General features: G+C 41.0%; 1 protein-coding gene across 5 annotated transcripts in view; it reads left to right on the top strand.

Annotated features, from left to right (window-relative positions):
* Positions 1–14,960, top strand: part of glis1b (GLIS family zinc finger 1b) — an 85,248-nt gene that overhangs the window by 61,682 nt on the left and 8,606 nt on the right. For 4 of the 5 annotated variants that reach the window (XM_030433091.1, XM_030433088.1, XM_030433089.1 and 1 more), the window contains exons 9-12: positions 717–878; positions 3,586–3,696; positions 6,971–7,112; positions 11,851–12,034. In XM_030433091.1, the coding sequence (XP_030288951.1) occupies positions 717–878; positions 3,586–3,696; positions 6,971–7,112; positions 11,851–12,034 (599 nt within the window). The remainder of the gene's footprint in view (positions 1–716; positions 879–3,585; positions 3,697–6,970; positions 7,113–11,850; positions 12,035–14,960) is intronic. The other variant, XM_030433092.1, reaches the window with a different exon arrangement.

The raw sequence follows: 14,960 nt of genomic DNA, 5'->3' as shown, positions 1-14,960 counted from the left end.
GATCAAATGGGCCAAGCTGGGTCGGATATGAGCTTGTTTACAGTCACTGTCACTTGTCAGTCTAATGTACTATACACAGCAGAACACTTATCTCAAGCTATGCATTACAGCCCATTAACCGCCGCTGTACGGCACACTCCAGTTTCCCGTGCAATTTAGATGCAGCAGCAGCAGCCTTGAGGCAGGTGTACTATCACGCTCGCCGCTGTCTTTCAAGTGCACGTGGTTTTCAACAAAGGTCCTCGGATTGGCCGCGTAATTCAAGAGCCATGGAAAAAATGCTTGCGATTATACCACCCATGTTCTTAAGCGTCTCTCACTTTTCCATAGCCGGTGAATATGTGGTGTAGAGTGAACTCCTCCAGCTGTGCGAGTGATCAAGGGACTGAGGAAAAGAGTGGGACAGCTTCTTTCTGAGTCACACACGCACACATATACAGAGCCCACATTGTACCAGAATTTACCAGCTTTACAAAGATTGATTTCTTATTTCTGTGTGTGTGTGTGTGTGTGTGTGTGTGTGTGTGTGTGTGTGTGTGTGGGTGTGCTTCTCCCTGTATATGTGTGTGTGGGCACATGTTTATTTCCTTGTGTGGTCCCGTACATACCTGCCTGAGTGTGGTTGTCTTTGTGCGTGTGTCGGTGTGTGCATGCATTCCTGTGTCGTTGTTGTGTGTGTGTGTGTGTATGTGTGTGTTGTCTTCCTTCCTCCACAGTTCGAGGGCTGTAACAAAGCGTTTTCCCGTCTGGAGAACCTGAAGATCCACCTGAGGAGCCACACAGGAGAGAAACCGTACCTGTGCCAGCACCCCGGCTGCCAGAAAGCTTTCAGCAACTCAAGCGACCGCGCCAAGCATCAGCGCACTCACCTGGACACGGTCAGAAACCAAGTCTCTGCTCTGTCTTACCTCCCAAAGTCTCTCCAGAGCAGATTAATGGTTAACCTGTGTCGAGCCAACCGTAAAGATAGTCTGGGTGGTCACTGTGTTGCAGAAAGGATAGCTGCATGAAATTATAGATTGTAAATGTTACAAGCAGGTACAAGCTGCAATTAGATTTCTACAAAGATTGTATGCTAAATTGCAAATTTAATTGTGAATGCCAGTCAGTTTATGTGTGGGTGTGTGTGCTCATACTGTATCCCTCCATCACTTTTACACCCACATTAAAAAACTGAGCTGCCGTCCAAGTCTCAATGCTTATTTTTCACATCTTGACAGTGTCAGACTTTAATTTGCTGTCACTCAGTGAGCAGTGTGGCATTCTCGCTCGCTGTACGCTGGCAGTGACACGCCACAGATCATTAAACGATCACTTCCATTAGCCGAGTCGCAGCTTGGGCCACGGCAGACTTGGATTGGAGCTGCGAGCTCAGACAGAGCTTTGCCTGTTTCTCTGACCTGTGGAGAGGGAAGGAAAGGTTGAGTCAGCCATCGCTGCCACTCGTCATGTCTCAGTAACACAACCAATACCTCACTTTATCACCATCCGCATGCCAACACAGCCAGAGAGTAAACAAGTTGTTTTCCTCAAATTATGTACTTTAGTAATTTCTACTGTTGTCAATGATATCAATACAAACCCCTCTTGTTAATATCTGTATATATGAGACTAATACTCGATATAGCAATAGCAAGATTTAATCATATAAATCAAGGATATTACTGGGATATACTGATTTTGTAATCTGAATTTTATCAATTAAGAAGAAGTCTCTACAATCTGAATATCATACAACTCCTCAGACACTTGACTAAGTCCCATATTTACATTTCTGTGAGAGAACGAAACTCTCCAAACAGCTCTTCAACTCAATTAAGATTGTTTACCAGATTAAATAAAATATGGAACTAAATTTGTTTGCCAGAGCTGATTATTTGTAAAGCCTTTAATTTGTTCACCCTCTCATGTCCATTACCAGAATCCATTTCATTCAATTGCTTAACGTTAAAGAAAACAAACACGTCCAGTAAAAAAATTGCAGCTATCCTGGTTAATAATAGGAAAAATATTTTAAAAACTCTTTTCGCTTTTTAATCAAACTGATTAAAATGTTAACTCTTATTTTGTTCTTTGACATGATGGAAAGTCCTCCTTACTTTTTGTTTTCCTTCACCCTCTCTCCTGTTAGAGAGTTGGATTCTGGGTAGATGCACAAGTACTGAGACTGCTGAAGAGAATAAGATGGTAGAACAATAGCTGTAGTGGCAGAGGGTGAGATTTCTTTTAATCAGTAAACTCAAATTTACCACTTTCTGCAAAAATTAAAAAATTTAATTAGATTCATTTAAGGTATATTTAGAATGTATATATTATTTATATTTCCAGAATATTGTCCCTGTGCACTCATATTGGATAGCCACCAATGCTTTTGCTCCGTGTAATAGTAAATCATTCATAACTTTTACTTAAGTACAGTCCTTAATGCAGACTTGTGTTATTCTATCGGTTCTAAGGGTTTTCTTCCACCACCCACTCTTTCCACAGTAGGACAAATGATACAGCTAATCTGGGACCCTGATGCTTACAGCTTCACATTAACACCCTGCTAAGGCGTTCTCTGTGCCTGCCCAGCCGCCGACACTGCCAAAAACACTTTGGGAAAAATCATTTTCAAGCTTTAATGATATTTATTCTACACAGAAGTTGTGCTTGATTTTCTTTTTCGCTCAAGGTTCTGCGCTGTATTGGGGTACGTTGCTTGGGAAAACAAACATGGTGAAGATGAGTGACACTGTAAGCGCCTTGCAATAACAATGGCTTATTTACAGAGGAGGTTGAGGCATGGAGGCAGAGCTAATAAAGACGCGTATCCCCTTACACTTTAATGGCCAACTTATATTCCTCAGGATGAAAGAAGAATTGCCGTGAGGGGAAAAATCCCTCAATCAGCTAGCTACATGCTATATTTGCTTGGTTAATGAGAAGAATGTGAAATGATGAGGAAACTCCGTGACTTTGCAGTCGTTTTACAGATGTCATGTCTGCTACTCTAATCCGCCTCCTTAAAACCAGTCTGTCAGCGTACACACTGACATACAGACTGATGGTACAGAGAAGCACTAGATACCACACACAATATCCAATATAGGAGATTTGCCATTACTGAACAGTTCTATTTCATAATCGTGCAAACAACTTACCCTGCTTTTCATCAATACTGAGTGTTTTAAATAAGTGGTCAAATATTAATATTATTCATGTAGTATAATGTTATGAGTACCAAAGAGAGCGGGTTCTTTACTTGAATGGAAAATGAAAAGGAGGATAAACCAGCCTTCCTGCCTGAATCTAAAAGAAAATCTACAGGGAGACAGTTTGGTTTTGAAATATTTTATAATGGATCTTTTCTTTTTTCTTTTTCATGCTTTTTCCCTCTTCTTCTTCCTTCCAATTCTGTCCTCCTCAGCTGAAAGGTAGGACTTTAACTTTGCCTTTACTACAACAGATTTCATACTTAATGCGTTGGACTTTTTCCTACTCACACCCCCATTGCCTGTATCTCTTTCCTTTCCTTACAATAAGTGAATTTAAACATATCACGCACTTTAAACTGATACTGAACTGATATCTTTATCTATGCAGAAACCATATGCATGTCAGATCCCTGGCTGCACCAAGCGCTACACAGATCCCAGCTCCCTACGCAAACATGTCAAGATCCACTCGGCCAAAGAACAACAGGTGCGTAGAAAGGTAAGACACCTTTTAAAAACTAGAATTTCTCAAAGTTCTTTGTTTTTGGCATTAAATCTTAATTCTTTAGTGGTATCTGTCAGCTGTCTCAGAGTAGATGATAGTCCTCATGCGGTCTTTATTTACACTTCAGCAACAAGAATTACAAATTAAAATGGCGCAGTGTCAACAAGAAGGAAAAATACAGTAAAAGCCAAGTACGAGAACCAGAAAACAAATGAAATGACACTACAAATAAAACAACAGCCCTACAAGAAATGGGAACGAAATCGCCAAAAACACACTGTTCCAAAAAATAAACAAAAGCAAACAAAGAGCAATAAAAAGATAGATCATTGTATTTTTCTTTGATTGACTTCTTTAACAAATGTCCTCATTCGATAAGGGCAACTGGAAGGTAAATTAAATGCTTACTTAAAGCTGGCTGTAAATTCATCTGGGACTACAAATTTAAAAAGGAATTTCTCAATCACATTTTATTTTGATTTAGTTATAATTCATTTTGCAGTCAAAACAAATCATAGTGGACATTTATACTGTACATACATATGGTTGCCTTTGCCTATATATCATGTAGATTACATGATGAAGAACGACTGTGGACCTTTTTCTCCCAGCAGGACTTTAGGGTAGAGCTACAGATTTTACAAACAGACCTCTCTATGTAATCTCTCGTGTCCTGATGTGCATTATCCACAGATCCATCTAGTTGGTTTAATTGAGGGTTTTGTGAGGCCTGGGTGGTAGAATGGTATCTTTGAGAATCGTTTCCCCCACAATAGATCAGGTTTGACCACATTTCATCATGTTCATGGTCAAAAAGCCTGTTCTTTCCCGGACTGGAAGCGGGTAAATAAGAGAGAAAGGGCTCATTGTTGTGGAAGGGGCTGGATAGTGGCAGGCTGGATGATGTGTTCTTTTGCTTAGCGTCGTAAAGGGAAACACATGTGTGCTTGTAGCATTGTTAATAAGCTGTACTGCGGAATACCCCAGTGGCCAGATGTTATGGACAAATGTCAAACAAACGCTCTTACTCCACTCTTGGAGCAGCCCGGAGAAAAACTGCTAGGAGTGTCGCTGTGGGGAAAACAGAATCCCAATTACATGTGATGAATGTTCTGCAGGAGCACATGCGCACACACATTTCCTGAGACACAGTATCTGAGTGCGAAATCATAACGTGGACGATGCCAGCTGTGAAACTGTTGAGCAAAACCACGCTGAAAAGTAAGCTGGCCAGATATGTCTTAAAAGATATAACTCATGCATACTTAAAATGATATAATTGTTATCTGTCCACTTGGCTCTTTGCTGTTGATGAACTCTGTGGGAATAATCAGAGGGTAAAGTAGTTTTTTGTTATAATGCTGAAGAATGTTTCCAACCGCAGTCCAACCACAAAATCAAAATGTGGAATTGATTTTCACAGAATAACAATGGATGGATTTGTGGATGGATGGACGGACAGGAAGACACAAGGAGACAGATGGACATATTGATATGGTTGGAATGATGATGGAGAAAAAACCTGGTGAACAAAATCAAACCTGTCATCTGTCTTTTAAACATACACTTGACTCGGGTTGGTCCACATGACTCGAGGCAATACTGCCAGGTTTTTATGCCTCTTGGCATCGTAAAGTTATCGCCTCTTATTATTACACACTCTGCTGATAAATATGTCTTATTTAAGATAGTTAATATCCCAGCATGATGATGAAATACTAACTTGATTAACAAACAGTTTACATGTTGATTTCCTGATGAACTCAAGACACATATGGTGGATTCAAACGATTTGGAAACAGTTGCAGCAGCTGTTCTTAAAGGCCCAGTGTTTATGATTTAGGAGGATTTCGGACAATCAATTCATAGAAATGAATTATTATATTGATAATTATGTTTTCTATAGAGTATAATCACCTGAAAGAAAGAATCTTTGTGTTTTCATTACCTTAGAATGAGCCTTTTATATCTACAGAGCAGGTCTTCTTTCACAAAGTCTGCCATGTTTCTACAGTAGCCTCAAATGAACGGACAAAAATTGCCATTGCTGTTTAAGCATTTTGGCAGCCACCATAGAGGAGGTTGAGGCGAGTACTATTACATCCTTCACACTGAACCTTTAAGCTCAAACTGAGACTAGTTACTAACATAACTAAACTACATTGCTATAGTAACTGCCAGGCTATAGCACAGACAAAATTAAAGTTAGCTTGCTACTACATTACAGATGAACCCTTTATGTTGACAAAATAGGTAATTGAAAATGGTTGAGATCTCTACACTTGATGTTAGAATGTTAAATGATGTAAACTGGATACATTTTGAATAACGATTAACGTATTGATTAGTTTAGCATAATTGCATATTCATTTATCATATAGGAACATGTCACTCAGTGCAACAATAAGGACCTTTTTGACAATTAAGGTCTAGAAGATACATATAATATGAATGAGTAGTAGATCTGTTGTACCAGGTCATGTCCACTGACTGTCCACAGAGCAGCATCTGATCTTGGAGTCCTTAAGTTGCTTTCTCCCCTTCCTGTCAGTGTCTTTATTCAGGCACAACATGCTGTATTTGTTTAACGTGTCTTTTTTAATACCTACTTCTAATAGTCCGCTACAGTCCTGTTGCAGTCCATGTGTTGCATTCACAGAAGGTAAATCTTGTCTCTCCTGTAAAGTAAAGATGCGGTTGTGAGTACAGTCCTGGTGTGTACCTCAGCAGCTGTAATGTTTTATTACACAGAAATCCCCTGATATATAAGACAGAGGTCGGCTGTTCCACTGATCCACGCGGCAGATGTCCCATTTCTCAAACTGATACAAGTTGCCTTAGGTTTCTTCTGCATGCCGTGTGATCGACTCTCCAGCTTTAGTGTGTCTTAAGTTGCCCCCATTTCTGTTGGCAGGTAGAGAAACAGAAGCAATCTTACATTGGCTCTGAGTTGGTATCATGATCACTTACCACATTGTCCCAGGCCAACAAATGACTCAAAAAGTAGTGTATGATCTTCTCTCTGGTTCCCCCTGACTGAGAGTGTATTCTCATTTGCTGAGTTACTGTTTCAAATCAACATTACAATCACATTATTACAAAAAAGAAAACAAAACACACCCCATATAGAGTCAGACCTACAAATAGACACAACTGAAGCTTTGCTTTGTTCTCGGGGTTGTGTAATCTTGCAAACCAGATGGAGTTCTCTTGAAATGACTCAACATCATTTCTTGTAAACATGTTTCTGTTTATCCTCACATGACAGCTCCGGCCCTGTCCTCACCTGGAACAGGATGTCCTGAGTGACTGTCTGTCCATGCAGCACCTCCAGAGCTCCAGCTCCTCGCAGCATCTCTACAATGGCAAAGATGGACGCTCACCTGGACTGGGCCAAGACATCTTCACAGGTGCACACAGGCCGCTGCTCTGTCATCTAACACCCTGATAATGTAATCTCTTCCCACTGAGTAATCTAATACTTCTGTCAGCAACAGCAACAACTCAGGCTCTCTCTTTCAGTGTACTTCTCATCTGTTATTTTTCCACCGAAATCATTGTTAGAGATAGATTTGCAACTTTGAATAACAACAGAAAAACAAATCAATCGGGGAATTACATGAATCATTTTTTATTATTACCAGAAGGCTTCATCAACTGGTAGCCATTGGTCTTGTGTCAGTGGTGCTTTTTTCCCCCCCAGTCCCTCATAGCTTTTTTTTTTTTTTTTTTTTTAACATGCTATTATGATGTTGTTGTTTTTTTGCAACATTCCTTCTGAGGAAATACAAAGATTAAGTACGATGCAATTCAGAGGGATCTTATATCATAGTACTTGTTGTAGCACTTACGTACAATTTCTTGAAACTGTTATTATCTGACATTTCCAAGAAAAACATTTTAGTCTCCACATCCAACTCTCTGACGTCTAATTACCTGCCTCCTTTTGACCTTGGGAATAGTGAAGAAACAGATTTTTCCTGGAAAATTAATGTGTCCCCAAGTTATATTTTTGAGTCAGATTTTGGAAACTCTCCTGCATTCCATTTCCAAAGGCACACCAAGCTTATATTTATTTTGCTGGCCATAACTTAAAACTGGTCATATTGAGCTGGTTTGAAGTTACTATAATATGTGTCCTGTTTAAAGGGTAACTCCACTCCACAAAAAACTTGTATAAAGCCTTTTGTGGCTACAGAGTAAGGTGCATATAATCTGAATCACATCCAGAGATGCACTCAGTGAAGAAGTTGCATTCTGGGTAATGTAGGTTTTGAAAAGGAGTCATGATATAACAATGCTCTCCTACAGCACTGTTGGACTCGTTTTGATTGTTCAAAAAATCAACAATATTGATACAGCAGAACAGATATTGTTTTCTTTTATTTCACATATGCTTGCTTACATTATTACAAAATATGTTGCCTGTATTACCCACAATGCAATTTAGCCACAGAGTGTCATCACTGGAGGCATTTCATCAGATGACATACAGCTTCCTCTGGAGCTACAGAAGGCTTTTTGCTACTTTGTTCACATATGCAGTAACACTCCCATAGACCTGGAAACACACTTAATGTGTACATTTGGTGGAGTTCCCCTTTAATACACATAAATAATTTTGTATCTGACATATACAGAAGCCCTGAGAGGCAAGAGAGACATAGAAAATGTGCTGATTATTATTTTTTTGTTTAAGTCCGACTGTGTCTCTCCTTTGTTTATGATTTAAGAATGGGTAAGAAAAAGGCTTGGGTGACCTTTTTAAGTTTCTTAAATATTGTTTTCATCTGATCTGTGAAACAGGAGGCAAAAAGGTTTTGCCTGGGATTTTTTTTTCTAACTACTTATCTGTTGAAAAACAGGTGAAAAGAGTTTTAGCGTGACAACATTTTCAATCTGTGTCACACAGACAGGAAAACAATTTAGATCAGATTTAAACATTGGACACTGGGTTATTTTTCGTACTTGCCTCTAGCGACTTCCATATATACATTTCATATATACATTTTTGATTTTTTTTTTCTCACGACACCTTCCTTATTGCAAATCTTCATATAACATTCTAGAACATAAGTCAATAATGGCATGGCTTCTTAAAATAAACATATTTTAATGAGTAATACCTCACACGTGCAATACAACTTGTCATGTGACACCGGTAGTAGCATCATTCTCTGTGGTTGAGCAATTCCCAATGTGAATGCAAGAGACTGGCCATGTATCAAAATATTGATGGCCAGGGAGTATTTGTTCCAAAACAGAAGAACGGGCCAGCAAGTGAGGTCTGACCGCCAGAAATCCCAACACCTGGCAAAGCAATCACCAAGTCATTGGTGGTAATCAACAGCCATGTCGACATTCCTGCAGATGTATTATGGTAATTTTGTGCTTTCAGGCTGTAAAAATCAAACATATGGCGCCTTTGGTCAAACATAAACAAATTACACCACCATAATTTGTCTTCAATTGCTTATACACATTTTCTATCAACATTTTAGCTGTTGGACTGCACTTGGACATTTAAGTTTTGAAGGAAGTGTTACGACCTTGCACTTTCATTTGTTTGGTTTTTACCTCATAACCGTATCATGTTAAACTGTCATCTTGTCATGCAAAGACTGCAAAAACCATTACCAACAGCAACAAATAGAAACTTTTATTCATCACATGTGGCCTTTAAATTTCCATTCTCCTAATTGATGAATTTGACCGTCGCCAAATGTCAACACAACTTTGCATTGGGAACTAGAGAGATATAAATGAATCATTATAACAATCTTAAAGACAAGAGAGTTGCCCCGCAGCTTCCTCAGTTTATGGACACATCTGTCCTTGTTTTCTGGCTGTACCCGGTCCAGACTCCCCATCGCTTTCTGTTGTTGTTGCTGGAACTCCAGCGCACCGTTGACGACTGTGAACGCTCAACTTGTCTTTGAATGTGGAACCAGGCCTCAGAGTCTTGGCTTCTCCCCCTCTGCCTCCCTCTGTTTCTGAGTGGACGTTTCTTGCTCTCTTGTTTTAAATGTCTTAAAGCCCGGAGGAGCTCTCTCGTGAGCCAATGCCAAGTCATTCAGAGATGCTGTGTTATTCGAGGCCAACAAAGATGTTGCAGGTTGGCATGCAGGATCTCCATTTACATGAATTCCACTTTGTTCCCGAGCCAATAGGATGCATGGAAGAGGTGGGGCAAAGTGGGCAGCCATCCCATCATTAACACTTGTGGAGCAGAAAATGAGTCATGCTTCCAGTCAGAGCTCAACTTGTTTTCCTGTTCGCCTCTTATAATTCTGCTCTTATTCACATGGCTGCAGCGAGACTTACGAGAAGCCCCTCTCTGTTTTATAGAGCATAATTAGGGTTTTCGCTGATTAACCAGAGGAAGGACTCATCATCGTTTTACATGCTCCTGCTGTTATGCTGAATGGCTGATATAACCTACATCTCCCTCTCACACAGAGCTTTCTTCCTGAACTTGACCAGAGCCAATCCACAACATGTCCACAACATAATCCTCTACTAACCCTTAAAGAGTGCCACCAGATCCCCCCTCTCTCGCCCTCCACAAGGAACTAGCGATGAAATTGAGGCAATCACAGCCATTATTTGTCGACTGTTTTGCCGGTCTGGTAGCAGATGTTGGGGCTAAAGGGGAAAACATTTAAGGTCTGTGATTGATGATTTTGGGGTAATGAATCAAGCTTGTAACCATTTCAGAGTGCTGTCAGATCAGGCCTCGGCATGCTTCCACTTGAGAACAGCTGGACCTGCAAACGGCAAAACCAGGAGCCCCGATCTTTTCTCTTCCTTTCATCTCCTCCTGTCTCCTCTGCTCGTCGCTGGTTAACTGCCCCAGACAGTCCTCGTGGATGCTGGGAAAGAAATCAGCAGAAAAACGGAGGGGAAGATGGCGAGAGCAGATTTATTGTGTTGGGAGAACAAGTGGAGATCAAGTATAACTTCTTACTAAGATTCACTGTCCACAATGTCTAGTTCTTGACTGAATATTTAAAATTCACTATGATTTGCCACGAGTCTCTCCCTGGAGCAACATTTTCGCATAAAAATGGTGGAAACTTGTAAAGGGAACTGATTGAAAGGTTAGATTTAGTACAGCAGATTTGTCGACTGATATGTCCAAGTGCGGCTCCCAATACTGGCAGACATATGCGCTATGTGGTGACAAATTAACAGGGATTTCCTGGAGAACAAGTAGTCTAGCAAATATGGCTGAACACTAGCAGCTTCCAGCTTCTGAATGAAAAGATATTTACTGATTTTCAGTTTAATATGACAGCAAAATGAGTACCTTTGGGTTTTGGGCTACTAGTCAGACAATGAGGACATTTTACAACATCATCTTGGGAACTTGTGAACTTGTGATGGACATTTTCCACTGAAAAATAACCCATTAATACATAAATAATGATTATAAGTTGCAGCCCTGGTTTGCAGTGCATCCTGAGTCCACAGATTGCAACAATCAAACAAAAGTTGGCAACATGCAGCTGGCTTCGGTAGAGAATGAAACCCCCTAGCAGACCAACGTGTCATCAAAATGTTAATCAAATATAATTTAGAAATACTTGATGATTGAAAAGTAAAAGATGTATTGGACCTTTACGAGTCAGGAAATTAGACTATTCCCTTCTTTTTTCCGAGAAGTTTACAAAAATTACTTATTCAGAACAGCGTGAATACGGACCTGAACATGCAGAAGTACATCACATATACACGTTTACGGGCTCACATAACCATAACCAGAGTGTCAGCATGCACGCACACACACACACACACACACACAAAACAGAGGTTATCCATTAACTTTTTCCCCCTTTTAAATGTCCTACTGTTTAAAGTCACTGTACAAACATGTGTAACATTTTAGTTTATTATTGTGTATTAAGAACAAACAGCTAAAAAGGACAAACAAGACCAATCCCTGTGGCAGCACAAACAATGTACCCTAAATTACAAACAGCTCAAACACAGAATTTCATTTCATGGAGCTCTCTGATTGGATGAAGGTTGTCAAAACAAAATCCCGTTGCCATGAAATGGCTTTTAATTTGTTCAAAGGACAAATGGAGCGCGGGGCCCTTGGGTTTATTTGGCACGTTTACTGAATTAGCTTTGTTTGTCTTTCAGGCCTGTACACTGGCTCCAGCACCCCCCATCACAGCGCCTCCGTGGAGCTCCTCTCCCCGACCACAAACCCCACCCCCTCCACCTCCGCCACTGACCTGCCCTCCCGACAACACCGACTGGACCGGGACCTTGGCAGCCCTCACCACCTGTCCCCACTGGCTGCCATGGATGGCCCAAGAGACGGGTGAGTCCTCCGTGTCACATGGATGTATTCAGCTGTGGCGATGTGTCATACTCACTCTGACACTCACGGTCACTGTGGAGGGAGGTGAAATCATAAATGTGCCAGAAGGGTGGGAAATATAAACATTAAATCTGGTAAAAGTGTACATTTCCCTGATTAATGAGAGGAAAATTCTATGAACAGTCATGTAGTTCTTTCTCACAATCCTGTCAAATGACCAAAACTTTTCTCAGTGAACTGAAATACGTGATGTAAAGTCATGTTAAACCGGGTCAAAACTTCTCTAGCTAAAGTCATGAAACTTGGATTAAGATGAACGAGAGCAGCATCTAAACAAAACAGAAATCATTGCAGATGACCATTTTTACACATTAACATGTAAGTATCCCCATAACTACAAACCCACGCAGCTCAGATGAACTTGCTTCCTCCTTTAATCACACTGATAGTATTATGATCCTCACACTGTGTTTCCATTGTTTTTCATCTATTTATCAAGGCAGAACCGCAGGGCGAACCCACTTAGATCATGTTAGCTTAAGCCTCTCGGTCCTGCTGACAAACCTATTTGGCTGTCTCTCTGGAAACAAACTCAAGTCCACAACCACTAAGACATCCCTGGTGGGAAGTGGGGCCGTGCTGGTCACCGCAGGGTCAACGTGACACATCACTGGCTCTATTTCTGGCACTGGGATCAGTGTTCATAAGGTCCCATATCTCCACTGGATACGACAGCATCAGCACAATGACCAAATGGCTTGGCCGGACATGATTCACACTTTAATGAGGGTAAACTGTTGAAGCAGCGTGATAGGATCATTGTTGGGTATTTACGTTGTGAGGTGTTTTATCCACAAATTTTCTATGAAAACAGAAAACATTACCAAACATTCATGTTGTGCAAATCTGTTGGCGTCCATGATTTACAGACCATCATAAACTGTGTTATACACTTGATTTGTTGAGGGATCATATGACAGATAGAAACAATGAACTGCATTTGATCATTAAAAGAAGATGCATCTGCCAGATTATTATGTAAAGTCCAACTGGGCACACCTTTAAAGAGACTGAAGACAATTCAGTATTATTTAGTAAGTGCGCCAGAAGCCTATTGTAACATGTGACATCTTTGGCAAAGGCGTAAACGAGTTTCTTTTCAGTTCTGTTTTAAATTTAAAGAAAGCATTCATTGACTGTCATGAAAATGAATTAATTACAGTACAAAAACACAAAATATTAACAAAGAAACCTGCAGCTTGTAGAAGAGCAGCTGTCTTGCTCAAGGACACTTCAGCCCGACTGGACAACGCTTTTCATGCATCTGTGTTGTTTTCTGTGTGTGTGTGTGTGTGTGTGTGTGTGTGTGTGTGTGTGTGTGTGTGTGTGTGTGTGTGTGTGTGTGTGTGTGTGTGTGTGTGTGTGTGTGTGTGTGTGTGTGTGTGTGTGCGTGCGTGTGCACGTGTGAGGGGCACAGCATGTTTCCTATTAGTGCTGATGATTTCCCCAGAGAGCCAGCGGAGCAGAGTTGCAGAGGCCGAGTGTCGTCAGGAGGCACAGTGTGTACTGTACTAAACAATGTGCCGAAAACCGGGGAGGTAGAGAAAGAAAACAGTCTTTTACAGTTTAATAACATTGAGAAAGAGTGGATGGAATCAGGCATCATAAGCCCTGTGTAACAAAAGTGATCGTGTTACGTAAACATGCTTTCTTTTAACTCTGTGGTCTGCTCTTTGGGTGTCTGTGTGTGTATATACACTTTTATGAGAGTATACACAGCACAGGCCTATGACAGAATGAGGTTTGATGGCTTTCTTACTCTCAGGGCCGTGCATGCATTTGTATTCGTGTGTGTGTCTCCGTGTGTGGGAGTGTGTGTGAGTGAGAGGAGTTTACATATAGTAATCCAGGAAACACACATGATTGCATGTGATTGGGGTGTGAGGCACAGCAGACGTCCAGCACAAACAGTGCAGTGGGCCGGCGCGGCAAAAGCGCCTGGATGTAAACGTCCGAGCGCCGCTCAGAAACGTCAGGTCGCCCTGGAAGCATCTGGAAGGTGAAGTGTTGTTTCAAGCCTTGAAAGCAGGAGGAGAACGCTGTTGAAATTACCTTGCGGTTTCAGTGCCTCTCTCTCGCACCGGCATGCACAATTACCAGCTCGAGGAGAGAAATGGAAAGTGAAAGGACCTGAGTACGGGATGCTGTAAGAGTATTGCACTGGCAGGGAGACATATTGGATGTGAGATGTGGGCTCATTCCTTTGGGTGCTTGATGAGGAACATCTGAGCATTGTGAATGTGCGTGTGTGGTTAGCGGTGCTTACGCATGTAACGTTAGAGTCCATCATGCCATAAAAGTAATCTCCTGTGTTCACGTATGTATTTTCCACCTTAAGCTCCTACATTCTTTTGACGTGATGACAAAGCGACATTAAAATTGCAGCAATTTCCAAATTTCCAGATTTCATCAAATCAAGATGCTTGACCTAAAAACACTCATAAGTGCACACACACACACACACACACACACATACACACAGTAGTGCCCTATCTGTTCATCACAGTGTGGACGGAGGGTGGGGTAGAGGAGTCAAAAAGCGAGTCTGTGGCAGAGACCTACAGTGCACCTCGCCGGGCATGAAATGTCTACTCACATTTGCCTGAAGATGGAGCATTTGATTTACATGTTTAAAGCCTTGAGTATACAGACTGTTGCCAAAGTCAATATCAGCGCCGCACTTGTTTTTCCCAAACGGTTTAGCAGGACATTAAACATTTTGACAAAATTATCAAACTAACCTGCCTCTAGTGTGGCAGCCTCTGACCTCATAGCTAAATGTGTTGACTCTGGCTCAAATGTGCCATTTAGACTCTTTTGACTTTGTATATACCAGTGTCATTTTTCTGAAACTAATATTAAAATA

This window comes from Sparus aurata, chromosome 11 (assembly GCF_900880675.1).
Source record: "Sparus aurata chromosome 11, fSpaAur1.1, whole genome shotgun sequence".
Lineage (NCBI taxonomy): Eukaryota > Metazoa > Chordata > Actinopteri > Spariformes > Sparidae > Sparus > Sparus aurata.
Note: the sequence above shows the minus strand (reverse complement) of the source record. Positions and strands in the feature narration are given on the sequence as shown.